At 42.9% G+C, this 18,480-nt stretch overlaps 1 protein-coding gene across 26 annotated transcripts in view; it reads left to right on the top strand.

The window, feature by feature from the left end:
• ST3GAL5 (ST3 beta-galactoside alpha-2,3-sialyltransferase 5) overlaps positions 1-12,859 on the top strand; it is a 29,863-nt gene extending 17,004 nt beyond the window's left edge. For 9 of the 26 annotated variants that reach the window (XM_040698760.2, XM_015285886.4, XM_046939948.1 and 6 more), the window contains 6 exons: positions 1,343-1,454; positions 2,660-2,774; positions 5,064-5,407; positions 6,612-6,798; positions 8,767-8,925; positions 10,194-12,859. In XM_040698760.2, coding sequence (XP_040554694.1) covers positions 1,343-1,454; positions 2,660-2,774; positions 5,064-5,407; positions 6,612-6,798; positions 8,767-8,925; positions 10,194-10,457 — 1,181 coding nt within the window. In that variant the 3' untranslated portion in view covers positions 10,458-12,859. Of the gene's footprint in view, positions 362-828; positions 1,222-1,342; positions 1,465-2,659; positions 2,775-5,063; positions 5,408-6,611; positions 6,799-8,766; positions 8,926-10,193 lie in introns of those variants that run through there. The other 17 variants (XM_040698766.2, NM_001001192.2, XM_046939956.1 and 14 more) reach the window with 9 other exon arrangements.
• Positions 12,860-18,480: the final 5,621 nt, after the last annotated feature.

Genomic DNA, 18,480 nt, shown 5'->3' with positions numbered 1-18,480 from the left:
GTTACAAAGGGCTACCGATGGGTGTGATGTCTCAAGAGAGTCTGTGCAATTAATAAATACAGCCTGGGGAGTGTTCGGAGGTTCTCAGGTAACTTGCTTGCTTTGATGTTGCTATGTTTGAAGTGATTGGTAAAGTTTTCTGCTAACAAAAAAAAAAGCACAAGTTGGTTTTTTTTGTTTTTTTTGCCTTACATCTGTTTTGTGGGAGATGACAATGTGGCTGCTGGGAGGTGGCTCTAGAAAGTGTCATTTCACCATTGTGTGCTTTTCGAAAGATAGAGGATGCTGGCATTGATCTCTGCCTTGTTACAACTGCTTGTGGCTGCACAAAGAGGAGACTTTGTGTCATCTTCCGAATGAGGTATCCCTGAGATCTCCATGGGCTGGATTTGAGAACTGGAGGGGGAGCCCATCTGCCTCATCAGCTCCTTCGTTCTCATGTGTAACAGTGGTTGGTTGCTCAAATGGACAGTGGTTCAAAGTGGCAATTATTATTGTTATTATTATTTTTAACTTGTGATAGTTCTTGACAAGAGAGCACGAGTGTGAGCATCTTGGCACTGGGGAGCAGGGAGGGCCAAGGGCTGAGATGAAAGGGAACGAATAGGGCTGGGCTCCTCCATTGTGGAGGACCACGCTGTGCCTTCTGTGGTTGTCTGATCAAAGGGAGCTCTGAGCATTCAGAGCTGCAGCATGCTGATAGAAGCTTGTGGGCCCTTGCAGATTGTCTCCTGCAAAAGTGGCGAGATTGCATCTCGTTAGCTAATGATGAGTGACTTGCTCATCTGTGTGGGAGTGTTTTGAACTCCTGTTGGGCTTGCAGAAGTCAGGGGAGGGAACTGCTGCTGGGTGCAGGAACTGCTGAAGTGCTGGCAGCCTCCTGGCCGTGCTTCCCTGCAGGCACAGCTTCTGTGTGTCCATTTTGGCACTTGCTGCTCTAATGTTATTGACAACATTGCTGGGACTGCAGTATACTGCAGTATGCTTAGGATAATGAGTGGATAAACTAAATGGTGTTTAGCCAGGATAAGGCACAAGTGTTTGGTAGTAACTGAGGTCGTTGCATTTATTGGACTTTTGGCTTGTGAAGAGTACAAAGACCCATACATGGAAATATTTTTGTATTCTTAGAATCATTTCCTGTCAGGGCATCTCAAACGAGCATGGTCTTGATCATAAGGCAGTCAGGAGGGATTTGGTATTCCTGACATGATAATCATGGTAAATAAGAGTCAGAGTCTTTGCTGGCAAACGGAGCACATCTACAGTCATTCAGTGTCCTTTGAACATTTTGTCCATTCGGAAAAAGTTGTGATGAAATGTTTTTGTCTTCTTTTCCCAGCAATGCTGAGTGACGATAACTCTGTAAAGCTGAAAAGTGATTGTTTGCCTCCTGTGCAATGGTGTAAGGTAGCTGCACATGAAGATGAGAAGACCAATCTGGTTTTTAAAAGGTACTCGCAAGTAAGTGTCTTTGCAATGGTAATATAGAGGCAGTTGCTCTCCCCTAGCTTGGGAAGTTACAAAAAGGATGCAGAAATCAAGGTATGGGATTGCCACAGGAGCTGAAGGGAGGATTAAGAACACAGCTTCTGCTGGGGCACCTAAAGCTCTTTGAGGAGCTCAGACTGTCTTGTAGTATTAAACATTTTCCATAGGCGTTGTGAGATTGCAGTACTTTGCTCACCAGTGCTTGCAGCCTTTTTGAAGGTACAGAGAAGTACTAATGCCAAGGCTTTTGTCTGTTTTGTTTTTCTTCCTGAACCCTTGGGAACCTGTATCGAATTTGTCTGCGTGAGTTTCAAGAAGCACCAAACACTGAGGTGGTGCATTTGTAAAAACAAATGTACAGACCTTAGGAAAATGTAGATAATAATTAAGTTTTAAAATGAAAATCAATAACAAAGCTCAAACTGTATATCTGAACCACAATCTAACCAAATAAGGGTTTAATTTTTGCGTGTTGGTTTAGACATGAAATGAGCCGACAGTAGAGATCAACACTGAGGTTCCATAGCAGTGAGAAACGAAAAGATCAAAACCACCGATAGCTTATATCACTCAGTTTTAAAGGGTTGTATCCCCATGACGTGCAGAAAAAGAAAAGAAATAGTGAAATTAGGCTCCTCAGTATAAACTCGAGCATCGAAGTGTTGCATTCTAGGCTGCCTGTGAGCTGAGGGTGTTGCTTGCGAACGATGCCTCTTAGCTGAAAACTTTGCAATTTGAGGTTTCTTTCCTTTTTTTAACTTGCATGAAAAGACGTATTTTAAAATAGTATTTCCTTTATGGTATGAAAAGAGAAGTAATATCTTGGTTTCTGTACATGAGGAGAAGTGTTTGGCCCACCAGAGATGCATTTAAAATATGTGAATGTGGGTAGAGAACTTCATAACACCGAAGTGTCAGTATGCAATGGTTTTCTTATCGAAGCAATCTGTGTTTTCATACTTTCCTGTGCGTAGCTCTGAGGAGCTGTAAAAGATTGGAGGAAGAATGACATAAATTTGTTGGTTTGAATCAAATGCAAATATCCATCTGAACTTCTTCAACTGTCCTAATTAAAAAACAGACTCATTTAGCAGTTGGTGGGTTGCTGGAAAAAGTGATTCTTTTTTTCCCCTCTCCTAACCCCTGCATAAACCCATTTGTCTTTTAGATTTCTTGCACTGTTTGTGATTGGAGGGTGCTTCCTTTATATCCTCAAATTACATTTTTACCCTGAAGAATGTGACAGAACAAAAACACCGTATGTGGACTTTGATCGCGTAAAGGTCAGTGTCTTGGTTTTTTGTTTTGTTCTTCTACTTGGTTGAAATAAAGTGTTATTAATAGTTGCTATGACAGTTATAAGGGTTATAGGATTGCTGCATGCTTCGTTCTCTGGGTTGGTGCTGGAGCAATGACCTGCATGCATGCCACAAAGGCAGCTGCAGCTGGGCTTCCTGCATAGGGACCCAGAGCCCAGGCGAGGCCACAGCTGCTCAGCTGGCTCCATGCAGCAGCAGGGCAGGGGACTGTGAGGAGACAGCCCAAAGTTGCCAGGGAGAGCAGTTTTCTGTGAGCCTTCTGCTGACACTTAGTTTCAGGGAGTTATCTCCCCTGCTCCTCTCTGTTTGCCTTTCTGTTGCATCAGTGCCAACTTTTGTGTTCAGAAAATTTGTGCAAATGAAAAAGAAGCCACCCTGAGCCAACGTGTTAAACCAAAAGTTTATTCTTACTTAAGCCAGTTCCCCAGTCTGCTTTACCTCCTAGATGCTCTCACGTTTTTGGATTCATACATCAAATGTGTAGGAGAGCGCAGCTCTTTATTTATGTGTTTATTTGTTAAGGTTAGCAAATACTTCATGTGCAGTTTTGCATATGGCTTTTAAGCTCGTATAACAGAGATCAGTAAAGGTTTCTCTCTGTTCTTCCTGTTGTTTTTCTGCCTTTGCTACTTGACCTGCTTGCTCTTTATAATACATTACTTAGCTTGGGGTTGTTACATTTCTGTTTCTGAATGTCTCAGCCCTGAGACAATTTATATTTAGCAGAAGCCTTCAGCATCGCTGCCTGTGCATCCTTCCTTCCCCACCTCCCACCTTACTTAGTAGGTATTTTACAGGTTCACCTTGTGAATCTCTTTGCCTTCTCTTTGCTTCTCATTTGATTTATTTCTTTTCTTGGTAACGCTTTCTTGCTTCCAAACAACATCCACTGTAAGCCAAGCAAGCCTGAAGTTTATGTGGGCATGCACGTATTGCTGTCCCATGATTCATTTTGTTTATGCTAGATGCAGGAGGAGGAAATAATATTGCATTTTTGTCTAGCTAGGTAGTGGCCAATTGAAACTGTTTGGAGCAGCTGGTGATTGCTATTAGCTGTCAGCCTTAAAAATGAGGCTCTCCTGAAGATGCAGATGCTGGTGAAGTGCAGTATGAAGTTGCTCCGTTGTGATGTGCCCAGGAAGAAGTGCATTGTTTTTGTAGCAGAGATACTATGTGCATTAAGCTATTTTAAGAAAACACAAGAACAAATCCCCCTCCCCACGGACGATGCTCAACTTGCTTCCCATGCTGCTCTTTCCGCACCCAGATATGCACTTCCCTTTCCTTAGCAGTACAGAAGGGGAACTGAGAGAGCAACAGATCTGGATCTGGGGTGGGACTGCATCCCCCACCCCCAACTTTTGCTACTGTAGTTTCATTGGTGGTGGTTGTTTCGTGTTTGTTTGTTTAGTTTGAATTAAAGTGGATGAAAGATAAGCAGAATTACATCAGGGAAGAGGATATGCTAAAGGATGTATTTTTAAGTGACAAAAAATATTACCTTTGCTGTTTTTTCTTATTCTTTGCTTTCAGATGCTGGCTTGCCAGTACGTAGTTATGAAAATTATGCGTGATTAACTTGTTTAATGAGACAGATCAATCGTAGTTTATCTTACAGCTTAAGCTTTCTGTTTAACTGGGTACCACAGCCCTTTTTATTTTGGCGATTTGTGTTTTGAAAGAAGACCTAAAACTCCTCCACTTTGCATTCCTCTTCAAGTTGTGTTTTAGTCATTAGCTATTAGTTCTCTGGGGAGAAGTGTTGCTTTGTTTTGATTAGTAAAGCAAATCCAGGCTGCCATTTGACAGAACTTTTAACCAGCTGGTGTGTCTCTGCTGAAAGCTTAGGACGGGCAGTATTCAGGTCACACAGTTGAGCAGTGAAGTAGAATTCCCCTTGCAGTCTCACTGCTGAATTGCGCGGGTGAGGGTAATTTCACATTGTTTTTAACAAGAACTCTCCAACAGATTTTAGGGAAGATCTCTCTTGAAGAAAGTATAGTTTTCACTAACCTCTTTTACTGACTTAATCTATTCTTCAGAAAAACTCCTGTCCAGATAGTCTCTGTCCAATCATCTCATTCACTTGCAGGTTTTCACCCTGAGCTGCTCGTTATTCAGCGACTGCTTGAAAATGCCTTGTACTTCCATGTTGAAGTTCTTTTTATGAAACTCTGTTTGCTCAATTGCTGGAGGGTTGCATTAAGTTTTTCTCCTATTCCTGAAACTGAAATTGTGTATGTTTTCTTTCAGAGAGCACAACAATATGCCAGTGCTGTGTTGCAGGAGCAGTGCCGACCTTCGTATGTGAAAAAAGCAATGGGAAAGTTATTTGCAGAGAAATACAGCATGGACATACCTCCCTTTGTAGGAAAAAATATAGATGATGATGAAGCTTTATTTAAGTATGGACCTCCGTTTGGATTCCACAGGTTCTTTGATAAGCTTAAAAAGCTTCTCGAACTCTTACCAGAGCACGATTTGCCAGAGGATTTGAAGTCAAAACACTGTAAGCGTTGTGTTGTTATTGGCAGTGGTGGAATTCTGTATGGATCAGAGCTAGGCCACTTACTGAATCAGTATGATATTGTTATAAGGTATGTATTTTCTATTTAAAGATTCAAACTACTTTATTAGCCAATGTGTCTTTTTGAGGGGAAAACATCTCCAACTTCTTATGCAACATTTCAGACTTCTTCTGAAAGTGGTTTTTGTGAAATGTGTTTGTGAATGGATAGAATTCCAATTTTGTGTTCACATTCCATGTCATTATTTGTGGACTTCAGATAACAGAAAATGTGGGCAGAGTTGAGGCAGGAACCAATGAGATCCTAGACAAATAGGCAACCTTGCTTTTATCCATTCATATATTTAAACTTTTTGAGGTAGCCTTTAAGATTCTTTTCTGTCTTCCCCCTTTTGGTTGAGATATGTGGTCTCTACAGTTATCCATATTTGCTAATGTTCAAAATATGAGTTGTGTTCATGTGTTCTGAGTGTTAGTGTTTGAGCTCTTGTTCTTTGTAATCTGAGTCATGTAACATCACAAATTCAATACAAGCACGTTCATGAGTAGCTTTGTGAAGTAGGACTTCTTCCTTTTACAAAGGAAAGAGTTTGTGCAGTGAGTCAGTATCTTTGGTACAGAGGTGAGCAAATCTTGGCATGGAGGGGGGCAGAGAGTTTGCATTAAATGTGCTCTGAGGTTAGGGTTGGCAGCATGAAGTCGACTTTCCTGTTGATAAGGAAGAGGTCATAGTGCTTCACTGTTCCACAGAACTGACAGAGCTGGGTTGATACTGTTCTTACAAGCAGGGTGCCAGCTTCCCAAAACTTGGTGAGCTGGAACGATGTGAGCCCACAGGATGTGTGCTACACTGACCTGTATGGTAGAGAAGGGATAATCTGAATGCCTTTTCTGTGTGTAATGCTCGTGCGTGTGTGTGCAAACAGTTGTGCAGGAAACTGCCTGTGTGTTTTTCCCTTTTAAGGTGGAATTGGCACAACGCAAAGAATGTGAAATTCTGCAATGCTGGTTTAAGTTGCTTTTCTATTCAGGCTCTTCCTTTTGAAGTGTCATACTTTTGCCAGCTGCTCCAGAAATAGAATTGGCATCTTCTCAAAGATAAGGAGTGGATGAGTGCGTGAAGTGAGGAACAAAGAGATACTGAGAAAACACTGTGCTCTGCTCTGCTAAGAAATCTGTGGGCCAAAGACACGTTCTTTGCTTAGTGTCTGATGTTTTAATGAGGCTGTACTCTGTACTTATTAACTACAGTTCCTATCTATGTTTTTTTATAGGTTAAATGATGCACCAGTTCAAGGATACACGGATCACGTTGGTAACAAAACTACTATAAGGATGACTTACCCAGAAGGAGCTCCACTTTCTGAACACGAGTATCCCCCTGCTAGTTTATTTGTGGCTGTCCTCTTTAAAAGTGTTGATTTCAATTGGCTTCAAGCAATGGTAAAAAATGAAACACTGGTATGTACAGTGACGGTATCATCTAACTATGATTTTTTGTTTGTTTTCTGTTTTCTAATGCTTAACTTTGCTGGTGCATTACTTCCTCATTTATTATATTGGGAATCTTTTATGTAGCTTTGGTTTTGGTGTTTTTTTTTTTTTTAAGCTGTCTCCTAGTTACAGTTGGTAACAGCACTCAGAGTTAAGCCCCATGCTGACACTGACTTCTTTTTTCCTGCAGATATTGGTAGATTACAGACACTGAGCTACGTGACATACTGAGCGTTTAATAAATTAGAGCTCATTTCATGTTAGATTTAAGTGACATGTTCAAGTCTGCAGAACCTGAAGTAGAAATGAGATTTTTGGATGTCAGTCCCATTTTTTTAACCACTGGCATCTGTGCAGCTGCAGTGGTGGGCATACATGCAATTAATTGTATTGCAGTCATTAGTTCACATTTACCTGTGGTTCCTGAATTAAGAGGTCATTCACTTCTCACTAAATGAAGTACACAGACCTCTGAAGAACTGACAGGGGAGTTCCATGTTTCCAGACCAGTAGTTTTTTACCTCTTTCAATTTGCAGGCAGTTACTTTCCATAAGTAGGCCTTATCTAAGCTTCACATTGAAAACAGCTTTTTTGTTTGGTTGGTTGGTTACTCCAAGTTTCCTTCTAGTTCTGTGTGATATGTGCTAATACTTAATTTTTCAATGTGAAAGCATATGAAAGGCCTGTGATATTGATTATGACTGTCCACTGCTTCTTTAGTGAGGGTGTGCAGGGATATTGCCTTGTTTGGAATACTCTGAATATATTTTGTGGAGAGGAAATACTCTTGCATGTATGAATTGGTGCAATTTTAAGAACTTCTGCTGCCTAATCTTTCTTTTTTCAAAGCAAGGATAGGACAGTGTTAGTCTGTCCTGTTGGTCCTGTTCTTTTCCCAAGCCTTTTCCCTCTCATTGTTTGTGTGCTATGGATGATTAAACAAAATGTATTTATGTTGAAAAGAAGTATAAGGGAATGTGGCTCTGCAGCAGTTTACATCAATTCAAGACCAGACTGCTGTGGTTCTTCTCTGTCCCCATGCCTTTCCACTTTTTTCCTTGCTCCACTGTTTTTGCTGTTACAGAGAGCCAGTTTTGGGAACTGGTCTGGAAACAGAATGTCTTTATTTATCGTTTCAAGTATTGAGCTTTCAGTTGGATCAGCCTTCTGTGCAGACACTGGTGCTCAGTGAGCAGGCAGGAAGATGGGGCTGCAGCAAACAACACTTGATTGGTTTAAGCTGCTGTGGGGTTGCACCTTTGAGCAGAAAAGCCTGTTTAAAACAATACAGCCCTACAGTGCAGCTCTACCACTTTTACAATTTCTTTGTTGTTACACATTGTTTGGAAAGATTTGTAAATTAGCCTTATCTGGTATTGCTTTTTGCATCAGCATGCATCTAATTGACTGCAAATGGCAGAAGATCAGAATTGAGTTTGCTGAGTCTAATGTAAATCCTTTTCTGAAGTGGTACATTTATCACTGGTGGCTGCTGTCAAACAACAGCTGCTTGCTTCAAAGCCTCAGCAATTGTTCTAAGACCAGGGCTTAGTTCAAAATGCCCTGGTTAATGTTTGTAGAAAACTGATTCCCTTTCTTCAAATGCTGCTGCTGCCTTGTTGTGCTGGGGAGGGTCCAAAGCTCCTGGAGGAGTTGGTGGGTATGTTGACTGATGAAACGCGCAGTGCAGTCAAATAATCAGAATAAGCAGACTTTTTGCCTGCTGCCCTCTCTCAATTCCAAGCACTTTGAAGGTTTTCTCTCTGCCAAGTCAGTCACTTGAGCACTTGTACTGCTATTCCTGAGCCACCTGAGCTGTAAACTGTTTCCTGAATTTCTCTTTATGGGTGACGACTTCTGTAGCTCTCATCTGATATGCTTCATAGTGCCAGAGGTTCTGTTGAGCTAACTATTTATTTATTTCTTTATCTTAGTCTCTGTGGATACGACTTTTCTTTTGGAAGGAAGTTGCCAAGAAAATTCCTTTTACATCAAAACAATTTCGGATTCTCAATCCAGTCATCGTTAAAGAGACAGCCTTGGACATCCTAGAGTTCCCCAAACCTCGATCAATATTCTGGGGTTGGGATAAGGTAAGAAGTTTCATTTTAGGAGGAAGAAACTGTATAAAAGACTAAAATAAGAAACGGAAGAATGGTTCTTCTTTCAGGGTTGTTTTATGTAATGCCAGTGCTGGTATGAAGAAACAGGAAAATGAGCTCTCTCTCAGAAGACTTCTATTTTCTTCATTTGTGTTAAATCAAATGATCATTTCAGTTCACTTTTTTTAAGATAAAGTGTTCTGCCTGTGATGAGAGGAGATGTCCTGTTGTACAAAGCTTTCAGAAACAGTAGGACATAAATTCATTCCAGTGCAGTGTGTTCACTCACGCATCATTGTGACTAGTGTTAAATATTCAAAGCATACACCTGACTCAGGAGTGTGTTAAGAGCAGCCCTGATAAGTTGAGCCAGAGGTCAGCTATGGACAAGTATGTCTCAAGCTATGGGAAAAGAAGAAAGACTATGGAAACAGGACAGTTATAAAGCAGACTTCCCACTGGCAGATTCTTCCCACTGTGTGTGTGCCTTGGTGCTCAGTAGCAGCTGATGGGTGTGTTCTCCCTTAGTAGCCTTAGCTTTAGCAATGGTATGGAGTGATGAATCACCTGATTTAATTAAACACTGCATTTTTGTTAAATTTTAATTATTTGTCAAATTGTGTCAGCAGTTCTCTTGAGCTATAAGAAGTACTGAATAACCATTGCCTTTTTATGTTGCTTGGAAGCAGTTATTGCCAATGCATTGCAGAGATGTTCTGAAGGATCTTCAGATCTCAAAGTATTTCTTTAAACAAATAATGTAATATGTTAGGATACAAGCAGACTATGAATGGTTTGGTGTACTCACCTTCTTCAACAGATGTTCAGTGAGAAGTACGTTTCTATGAATACTGTTAGAGTGCTTCTTGTCCAAGGCTGAAGCAAGCGTCTATGAAGGAATGCCAAGTCTGACTACATGTCAGGAGTTGTTTGAGTATTTGGAACAAGAGTTCACTTGCAGTCAAAAAACATAGTAATAGGGCATCTTGCCCTCAGTTCACAGGAAAAAATGTAGTGTCGAAGGCCAAAATTCTTGTGAAGGGCAAATACTCAAGTTGTATTAATATTGGCCCTGAATTTTTAGTTTAGATCCTTGAACTGAAATTTAGTTTTAAGTGATTGATTTAATTTTTGACTGATTTAATTTTTAAGCGAGGAAGTAGGCGAATCCATTAAATACTCTGAAGTGCTGTAAAACTGCCAGAAGAGAATATCTGAAGACATGTGAATTCAACAGACTTCTTTTTTCTCCTTCTTAGAACGTACCCACAATTGGGGTCATGGCAGTCGTTCTGGCCACACATCTATGTGATGAAGTAAGCATAGCAGGATTTGGATACGACCTCAACCAGCCCAGCACACCTTTGCACTATTACAACAACCTCTGCATGGCTGCCATGAACAGACAAACGATGCACAATGTGACAGGTGAAACAAAATTACTGCAAAAACTGGTCAAAGAAAAAGTTGTGAAAGACCTCACTGGTGGAATCCATTGTGAATTCTGCAACAAAGACAGCTAGTAATTGAAGTGCAGCACGGCCTGGATTTGTTAAATTCCCAGAAGTTTTGTTGGAACAACCTTTAAAGCGTATATAAAATGGACTTGGAATCTCTGCTGTCTTTTTTTTTTTTTTAATGTCAAGTTCAATTTATTGGACTTTTAAATTTATTTTGATGTCCGATTTTACTTTGCACGTTTTTGTGGATAACTGTAAATACAACTCGGCGTTGAAAGAGATCCATTTAAGATATTTAATGTTTTAAGTTGTCAGAAGAAAAGCAGAGATTTTGTTTTCATACGTATATGGTACGCACAATGCTAGCCTGAGTTGTCTGACAGCGTAGAAGATTTATTTCCCGTTGAACTACTGTCTCTGTGGATCCAATTCCTGGTGTATGACTCCTTTTCATGCATGCCATGAAAAGAAAGGCGTATGTTTCTCAAGTCTCACTTCTCACAGCTTGACCATTGTGTTTCTCCCTCAAATATTTATATTATTTTGTTTTTTGCGCTAATATTTTTTTTGGAGGAGGAATGTGGGAGTGGAGGTGAAGGAAAAAGAACTGTTGTGGCAACAATTGACAAGTCAGTACTTCAGTGTCCACACTTGATGTTAGAATCCTTGATGCTGTCATGCATCAGGTTAGAACCCAGCTTTTTCATGAGGCACGTTTGGACCCCAGGGCGTGTTGTAAAATGATGTAACCCGTAGGAGGCTGTCACCTGAACCCAGTCCTTCCTTCAGGCCATTCTTGCAGATCCAGATGAATGTTTCTAAATAGTTGATTTGCAGCAGAGTTCAGCTACTCCAGGTAAAGAAGTGGCATTAGTACAAAATCTGTCCTCTTCATTTCTAGAGTGACTTGAGAATCTCTCAGTCTGTAATACATTGGTTTGTATAAACCTTCCATTTAGCAATAATAGAATCTATGACTACGCTGAAATTTATCTTGGTTTACTTTACGATCCTTTAGCAATTAATTATGGCTGTTGTTAAGGGTTATCATCAATGTTGACTATTATGAACTCTAGTGTTGGCTGTTAAAATTGAAGGTAGAGGTTGGATTATCCTGGATAAACTTTTAAGTCAGCAGCTGGCTGAGTGTGTATAAGGAAGCCACAAAATCATACTGAGAAAGTATATGACTTAGTAAGAAGATAAATGCCTGCTGAAAGCAGCACACTTCTTGAAAACCAGAAGCCCAACCTATATGAACATATATGCTTGTGACTGGAAGTCAGAGCATTGCCAAGAAACTGGATTGTGCAGACCTGCACGCAGGTGTAGTTGTTAGCTTTGGGACTGGTAGAGTAGTAGGTAGGACTGTTTGCACTGAGTGTTGTTTGTCAGCCTGCAGCATGTGAAAAATGCTTTTTGGGGGAAGCTTGTTAGCAAGTTGATTAATGGTTGGCCTAGGAACATTGTTTAGAGTCATGGACTCTCCACATCATGAACATTCCCACATTTTTTTTTTTTTTAGTTTTTGTTATGGGCTAAAGTAAACACAGTATGGAGGTTCAGGTATTCCAATATCTAATGAGGAAAAGTCAGATTATGGTAGTTGTGTTGGTTTTTTTTTAGTTATTTTTTCCCTGGTGAGGAGATCTAATGAACAGTAATGTTGAAACGCAGAAGCAGCAGACAGATTCTGGCTGTTACACAGAAAGGCAATAAAATATCATGTGATCATAAAACCTAATTCTGAATAAGAAGTTGTGGACCTTAACTTTCCTTAGTCCCATGTGTGTCCTTGAAAACCAGTCGTGGACGGTAAGGAAATATCAGAATCAGATTCTTGTCTCTGGCACTGTTTGTGTTCATAGCAATAATGTTAATCTAACTTCTCCTCCTCAAAACACATTAATTTTTGTGCTAGCAATAAATTTCTAGTTTGTTTTCCTGTAAGTATAATAATTATATTGTTTAATTTAAAGCTATTTCATGTTTGAAGAGTTTTATACAGATGGTCTTTTAGTTAATATATTGAAATGTGCTAATTATTTTCTCTCGGTATTTAAACTAGCAACAGAGTATGTTAATTCCATTTGGTATTAGTGAAATTATGGAGTTCAGAACGTGTGCGTTGGGAGGATGTCCTGAATACACCAAATTATGTGTTTCAGAGCGCTTGATCCCTTACCACTTGGCTTTAATCAGGAAATTGAAAAAGAATCAATTAATGTGAATGCCAGTAGCTTTTTGGAGATGCCGTATTTATTGTCAGGTTCTTAAATTATGTTGATGTGAGGTTAGGTTGTTTTTTTTTTTCCCACCTGTTTTGTAGCTTGTGAGAAAACATTGCTCTCCGTTGTAGTGTGTAAATGGCGTTGGGTATTCCTTCGTGGGCTCGACCATACAGCAAATGGCAGCAGAGTTCAGGTTGCAAAAAGCAATAAACTGAAGAAACCACTTTCTATTCATCTGTCTCACCGTTTGCAATTTGTTCTGCCTCATGTGTTAAGGATGCTGTGTGCTCTGTGGATCCGGCTGAAAGTTTCGGTGTGATCCCATAGTTTCAACTCTTTCCTCCCTTGACTTTGGAGTGGTCGCATGTGCTTGTGTTATTATGCTGCAGTCCTTGTGGTGAGTTAAACAGAAATTCTCCACGTTAGGACTGAACAATTCTGAAAGTGTTTTGAAGGTATTTGACGTCTGTGAAGCCTTTTTCTTCCCCCCTTCCAGTACATTCAGAATTCCGTGTCCTAGAGAATTGCCAAGACATGAGCACTGTGCTTATTTTGGCTGGGTCCTATTTGTTCCAATCTCTTCCATTGGGAGCTTTGAATTGCTGAGTGTGAGTTCATGGTGCTCTCTTTCAAGTGTATATGAATCCTGCTGCAGTCAGAAGGTGGAGACAAAGCAACCTCACCTTGGGAAAACCCCGTGGGTAAAGTTACAGTTCCTTTGTTACCATACCATGCCAGAGTTGCATGAGGGTACGCAGTCACTGGGCTGCAGATTGAGACAGACTGAAACCATCCCGTTCAGTTCCGTGCTCACTGACCAGTTGCTATCAGAATTGGATACTGAGCATGCAGGGCTGGTGGCTGAGGTGCTGGTAAGGAGCTGAAGAGCACTTTGGCCTCTTTGGTGCTGGATGTGCACCAATGGCCTTGGCTCTTGCGCTGCAGTTGTGACCTCCAGCAGGAGACAGAAGGCAGTTGTGTAGCACAAGTGTGATCTCCTGTGCCTGTTGCCTCAGCAGCTGAACTAAGAGCTCGTGTGCCCCTGGCACAGATGCAGTGCTGTGACTACCTGCCAGCAGGGAGGTTTTGTACAAATAACCTGAGTTTAACAGCCCCTACATCCTGCCCTCTGAAATCTTCCTTTCCTCTTTACCTTTCCTAATCTCATATACACCTGAGGTGATGGTGTTCCACATAACTCTTTTATTATTAAATAAATCCAGTATGTACGTACTGACTGCCATTTGTTGCTGTGCTCTGAAATGAAGGCTGTTTATTTCCTGGAAAAGAACCTGCCTGTGTTTTAAAAACAAAAAGGACAGCAAACTCCTGCCTGCTGGGGTTGAGGTAATGACCAGCCCGAGCAGACCTGGAGGTAAATGCTTATATGTAAACTATTTTTGGACCAGGCCATTTGTCACCTCAGGCAACTGGATATGAGGACAAAAGAAGAACATCTTTGCCCCTCCGTGAAGTGCAGCCTCTGTCCTGCAGCCTTCTGCTTGAACTCCACCTCCATCCCTTGCACCTTTCTATAGGAAGTGCTTTGTACCTTTGTGCTAAGAACAAGATGACATTTTTTAATTACCAAAGAGTATGATAGCTGCCCTGCTTCAAGTGGGACAAGGGAACGTTGTCGGGGACCTGATCTGAGTTTCTCAGCAAGCTGGAGTTCAAACTTCATCCCATGTGAATTACTTGCAAGGTCACAACACCTTTATGGCAGCTCTCAGGTGATGTAGGCAAGCATTAAAACAATGTTATGACAAAATCAACAGTGTAATGACAACCTGTATAGTTTATATTGATATAAAGTTGCCAGGACTGGCTTTTTAGGTGGGAGAGTGGAAAGGCAATGCCCTCAGACTTTGTTAATCTCTTCAAATACCCACGCCTTCCAGTTGGTTGACACTTTTCCTGTCCAAGTGCTTGTTGTGTTTGTTTTGCTTTGTTTTGTTGTCGTTGTTACATAGTCACTGAATCTTAACCCAAATTATGCTGCTTGGCTTTTTCCAGCCTGTGAATTGGACTCGGATCAGCTGTTCCTCTTAAGTTCTTCTCCTCTCCTGGGATCAGCTGCCTTCTCATTCATTCTCCTCCCTGCCTCTCTTGTGCTCATGCCAAAACCAACTTGGTTCTGACCTCCAACGTACGCCCTTGCGCAGCACAAAGCATTTCTGTTCAGTGCTTTTTTTCCCAGCTCCTTTCTCCCAGCTCCATCCCTGGGGCACATCAGCAGGGAGCTATGGCCATAAGGCAGTGTTTCCCCCACACTCTCTCTATTGGGCATTTGAGTTACTTGGTGCGTGGGGTTGCCAAGGGCCAACAGGAAGGTGATGGGCAAGTTGTGGAACAACAAACTTTTCAATCTTTTTGGCAAAAAAAAGAGCAAGCAGGCACTGCAGTGCTGAGTGCTGCCTTTTGCTTCCCTTTCCTGCTGTGGCTAAAATGTTTATTATTGCTCAAAGAAGTCTTGAGCTCCAGTGTGGGGCATGTGAGCCATGGCAGGGGAGAGTGGAGCAGAAACAAGGCTCCCTGCAGATCTTCCCTCCAGCATAGCTAAACAAGGCCCAAAGCATGTTTTGTACCAGCTGCAGTCATTTCTCCCCACCACCGCAGCCCAAGTAGAGGAGGAGAGGATGTGAAGGTGTGGGCAGAGCCGACAGACAGGCACAGAGGTTTCTTTGCTGGGATGTCGCTTACAGTTTTTGCCTTGTGTCATCAATTCTGCCTCCTTTGCTCCATCAGTTTGTATCTATTTTTTTTCCCCATGCTGTTTTCCTCCTTTCTCTCTTGCCCCATGTAAGTGTCACATCGTGTCAGTTGCAATCTCTCTGCTGTCTTTTCCAGGCTTAGCAGCCAGAGCAGCTCCTGGCAGAGGAGAGTGTGGTGAGAATGCTGGCATCACTGTGTATCCACAGGAGAAGAACAGGATCCAGTTCCATAGCAAGAGTCATAACCCTAGGAAAGAAGCTTGCAGATTACAGTGGCCCTTTATCCCATTGTGTACTGCTATGCAAAATCTTGAAAGAACGGTTGGTTTTTGCTAACAGTTCAGTATCAAAATCACCACGAGCAGTTTGGGTTTTGTAGCTGGCTGAAGAGGTCTGGGGTAATTTTTAAGCAAGTTCTTTACTGTCAGTAGAGGCAGCAAATTAGGACAAGTTGCAACTTACTTCAGAACCCCAGGGGATTTTCTGCTGGGAGTTCATGAGTGTCTGAACCTTGTGACTGTTTCTCTGGTCTGTTTTTACCCTGCTGGATTGCTGAGCCTGCTCTTATCTCTCGCTGGGGCTGTCCCTCGTGTTACCAACCAGCTGGTCCCTGGCTGATGGTGTGGGCTGGGGTGGGATGGATGTCAGCAGCTCAGGCAGATGATTAGAGGGTCTCACTGGAGCTGCCTGCTGCAAGGGGAAAGTCATGACCTGTGTAATGGCACCCAGTTGGGCAGGGCTAGGAATTTCAGTGATTTCAAATCCCTTGGTATCAGGGAGATGTTTGCAAGCCGAACAGCAGCCCTTGGAGTTCACAGGCAGAGATGGATTTGCTGAATTTCATGCCATGCTGTAGAAGCAGATGCAGCGAAGTGCTGCATGAAAGCAGAGCCAAGGAGCGCCGAGCGTTTCCTATTTGCAGAGGGTTGGAAGTGACAAGCAGGTGCGTAGCCCCATCTAGTGCTCTGGTGAGAGCTGTGCTGCTGAGCCAAGCTGTGCTCAGGCTTGGAGGAAAACAGTCCTTCACCACTAACACAACAGGTGTGCGCGCTGCTAGAAGTAGGAAGGAACAATTTTCCTTGCTCAGCGTGCAAGCGGAGCTCGAGACAAGGACTTGGATCCCATGGCTGGGTGTTAAGTACAACCAGCTACTGAATCACAGAATCATAGAATGGCCTGTGTTGAAAAGGACCACAATGACCATCTAGTTCCAACCCCCTGCTATGTGTAGGGTCACCAACCACCAGACCAGGCTGCCCAGAGCCACATCCATCCTGGCCTTGAATGCCTCCAGCAACGGGGCATCCACAGCCTCCTTGGGCAACCTGTTCCAGTGCGCCACCACCTTCTGTGTGAAAAACTTCCTCCTAATATCCAACCTAAACCTCCCCTGTCTCCGTTTAAAACCATCCCCCCTTGTCCTGTCATTATCCACCCTTGTAAACAGCTGTTCCCCCTCCTGTTTCTATGCTCCCTTCAAGTACTGGAAGGCTGCAATGAGGTCTCCCCTGAGCCTTCAACCAGTGTGATAAGGGGTGCAACCAAAGGCCAGGGCTGTCCAAAAGGATCCAACATGTTTTTTTGTTCTAAATCTGATTATTTTTAGGGGGTGGAGGTGGGGTGGGAGCTTCTTTCATCTGTGTCAAAGATGTGGAGCTGTTGGATCAGGTCCAGAGGAGGCCACTAAGATGATCAGAGGGCTGGAGCACTTCTCCTTTGAGGGCAGGCTGAGGGGGGAAGGGGAAGGGGATGGGGAAGGGGAAGGGGAAGGGGAAGGGGAAGGGGAAGGGGAAGGGCCCAGGGAGACCTCTCTGTGGCCTTCCAGTGCCTGGGGGGGAGCTCATAAACAGGAGAGAGACCAACCTTATATATCCAAGCATGGGTATATGAGCAAATGGAGACCAGCTGGCTCTGGGAAGACCATGTGAAGGGTCAGTGAGAGTGATTCCCTTCTTTCTCCATCATGCTGGGCAAAGGCTAAGATGGACACAAATAGCATCCTGGGACATTTAGATTTAACATAAGGCAATTTTTCCAACGAGAGATTAGAGCAGTGTTGGCATGGGTTGAGCAGGGAGGCCCTAAGGCCTTCTGAACCAGGAAGTCTGAGGGCAGAGCTGGAGCAGCTCCAACTGGGATGGCTTCAGCTGTAGCTGATGCCCCCATGGGCACGGATTTGGCTGCCCCATGGGAAGGAAGGGAGAATTCTTCCCAGCCTCTGTCTCTGCCCTTTCAGCTCAGTGTGGGATCCCACATTACTTCTTCTTGGCATCTCGTGAGCCTATGCTGCTGTAAGGGTATTGGGTATCCCTCTCCTTCCAAACAGCACTTTCCAGATCAGAGCTTCGATGTTCCTTTTCTCTGTGTTCCCCAAATGACAGAACTGCCATCAAATGACCACACTGGGCAGCATAGCGACCTGAGGTCCCCCCTGGAGAGATGCTGATGCTGGACCCACAGCTGGCAGCCATCAACGGGCAGTGTTCCAAACAAGGTGTGTTCCCATGGGGTTTTTGATCCTTTCTCAGAGGTATTTCCCAGCACGATGCTGCCATGAATAGGGGAAGCCAAGAGCAGGTCACTTCTTAGATAGAATCATAGAATCATAGAATGACGTGGCTTGAAAAGGACCACAATGATCATCGAGTTTCAACCCTCTGCTATGTGCAGGGTCGCCAACCACCAGACCAGGCTGCCCAGAGCCACATCCAGCCTGGCCTTGAATGCCTCCAGGGATGGGGCATCCACAACCTCCTAGCAGTGCTAGGAGTGCTGCTTCAAAATGCAGCCTGGGTGGGTTTTATTCCAGTTCTGACTTTTTTTTTTCCTTATTATATGAAAATTTGGGCAGAGCTGCATGAGGTATTACAAGTTCACAGACATTGTGAAAACCTGTGTGTGGGAATGGGAGGAAAAGGGCAAATGGCTTCCCACCAGTTTTGGCCAGCACTGGATGGAAAGCTAGACCTGTTTAACCGTGCTGCTCACAGAGCTTCCAGCTCTTGCTTTTATTTCTTTTCAGGTACAATTTCAGAGGTGACTTCAGTAACACAAATGCATCACCCGTGCTGCTTTTCATTTTGCTTGGAATGGCTATGATTGAAGTTACATCAGAGGGCTTTTGCAGGCAGGAGTTGGATC

This window comes from Gallus gallus, chromosome 4, assembly GCF_016699485.2.
Source record: "Gallus gallus isolate bGalGal1 chromosome 4, bGalGal1.mat.broiler.GRCg7b, whole genome shotgun sequence".
NCBI lineage: Eukaryota > Metazoa > Chordata > Aves > Galliformes > Phasianidae > Gallus > Gallus gallus.
This window is presented reverse-complemented; position numbering and strand designations above follow the sequence as displayed.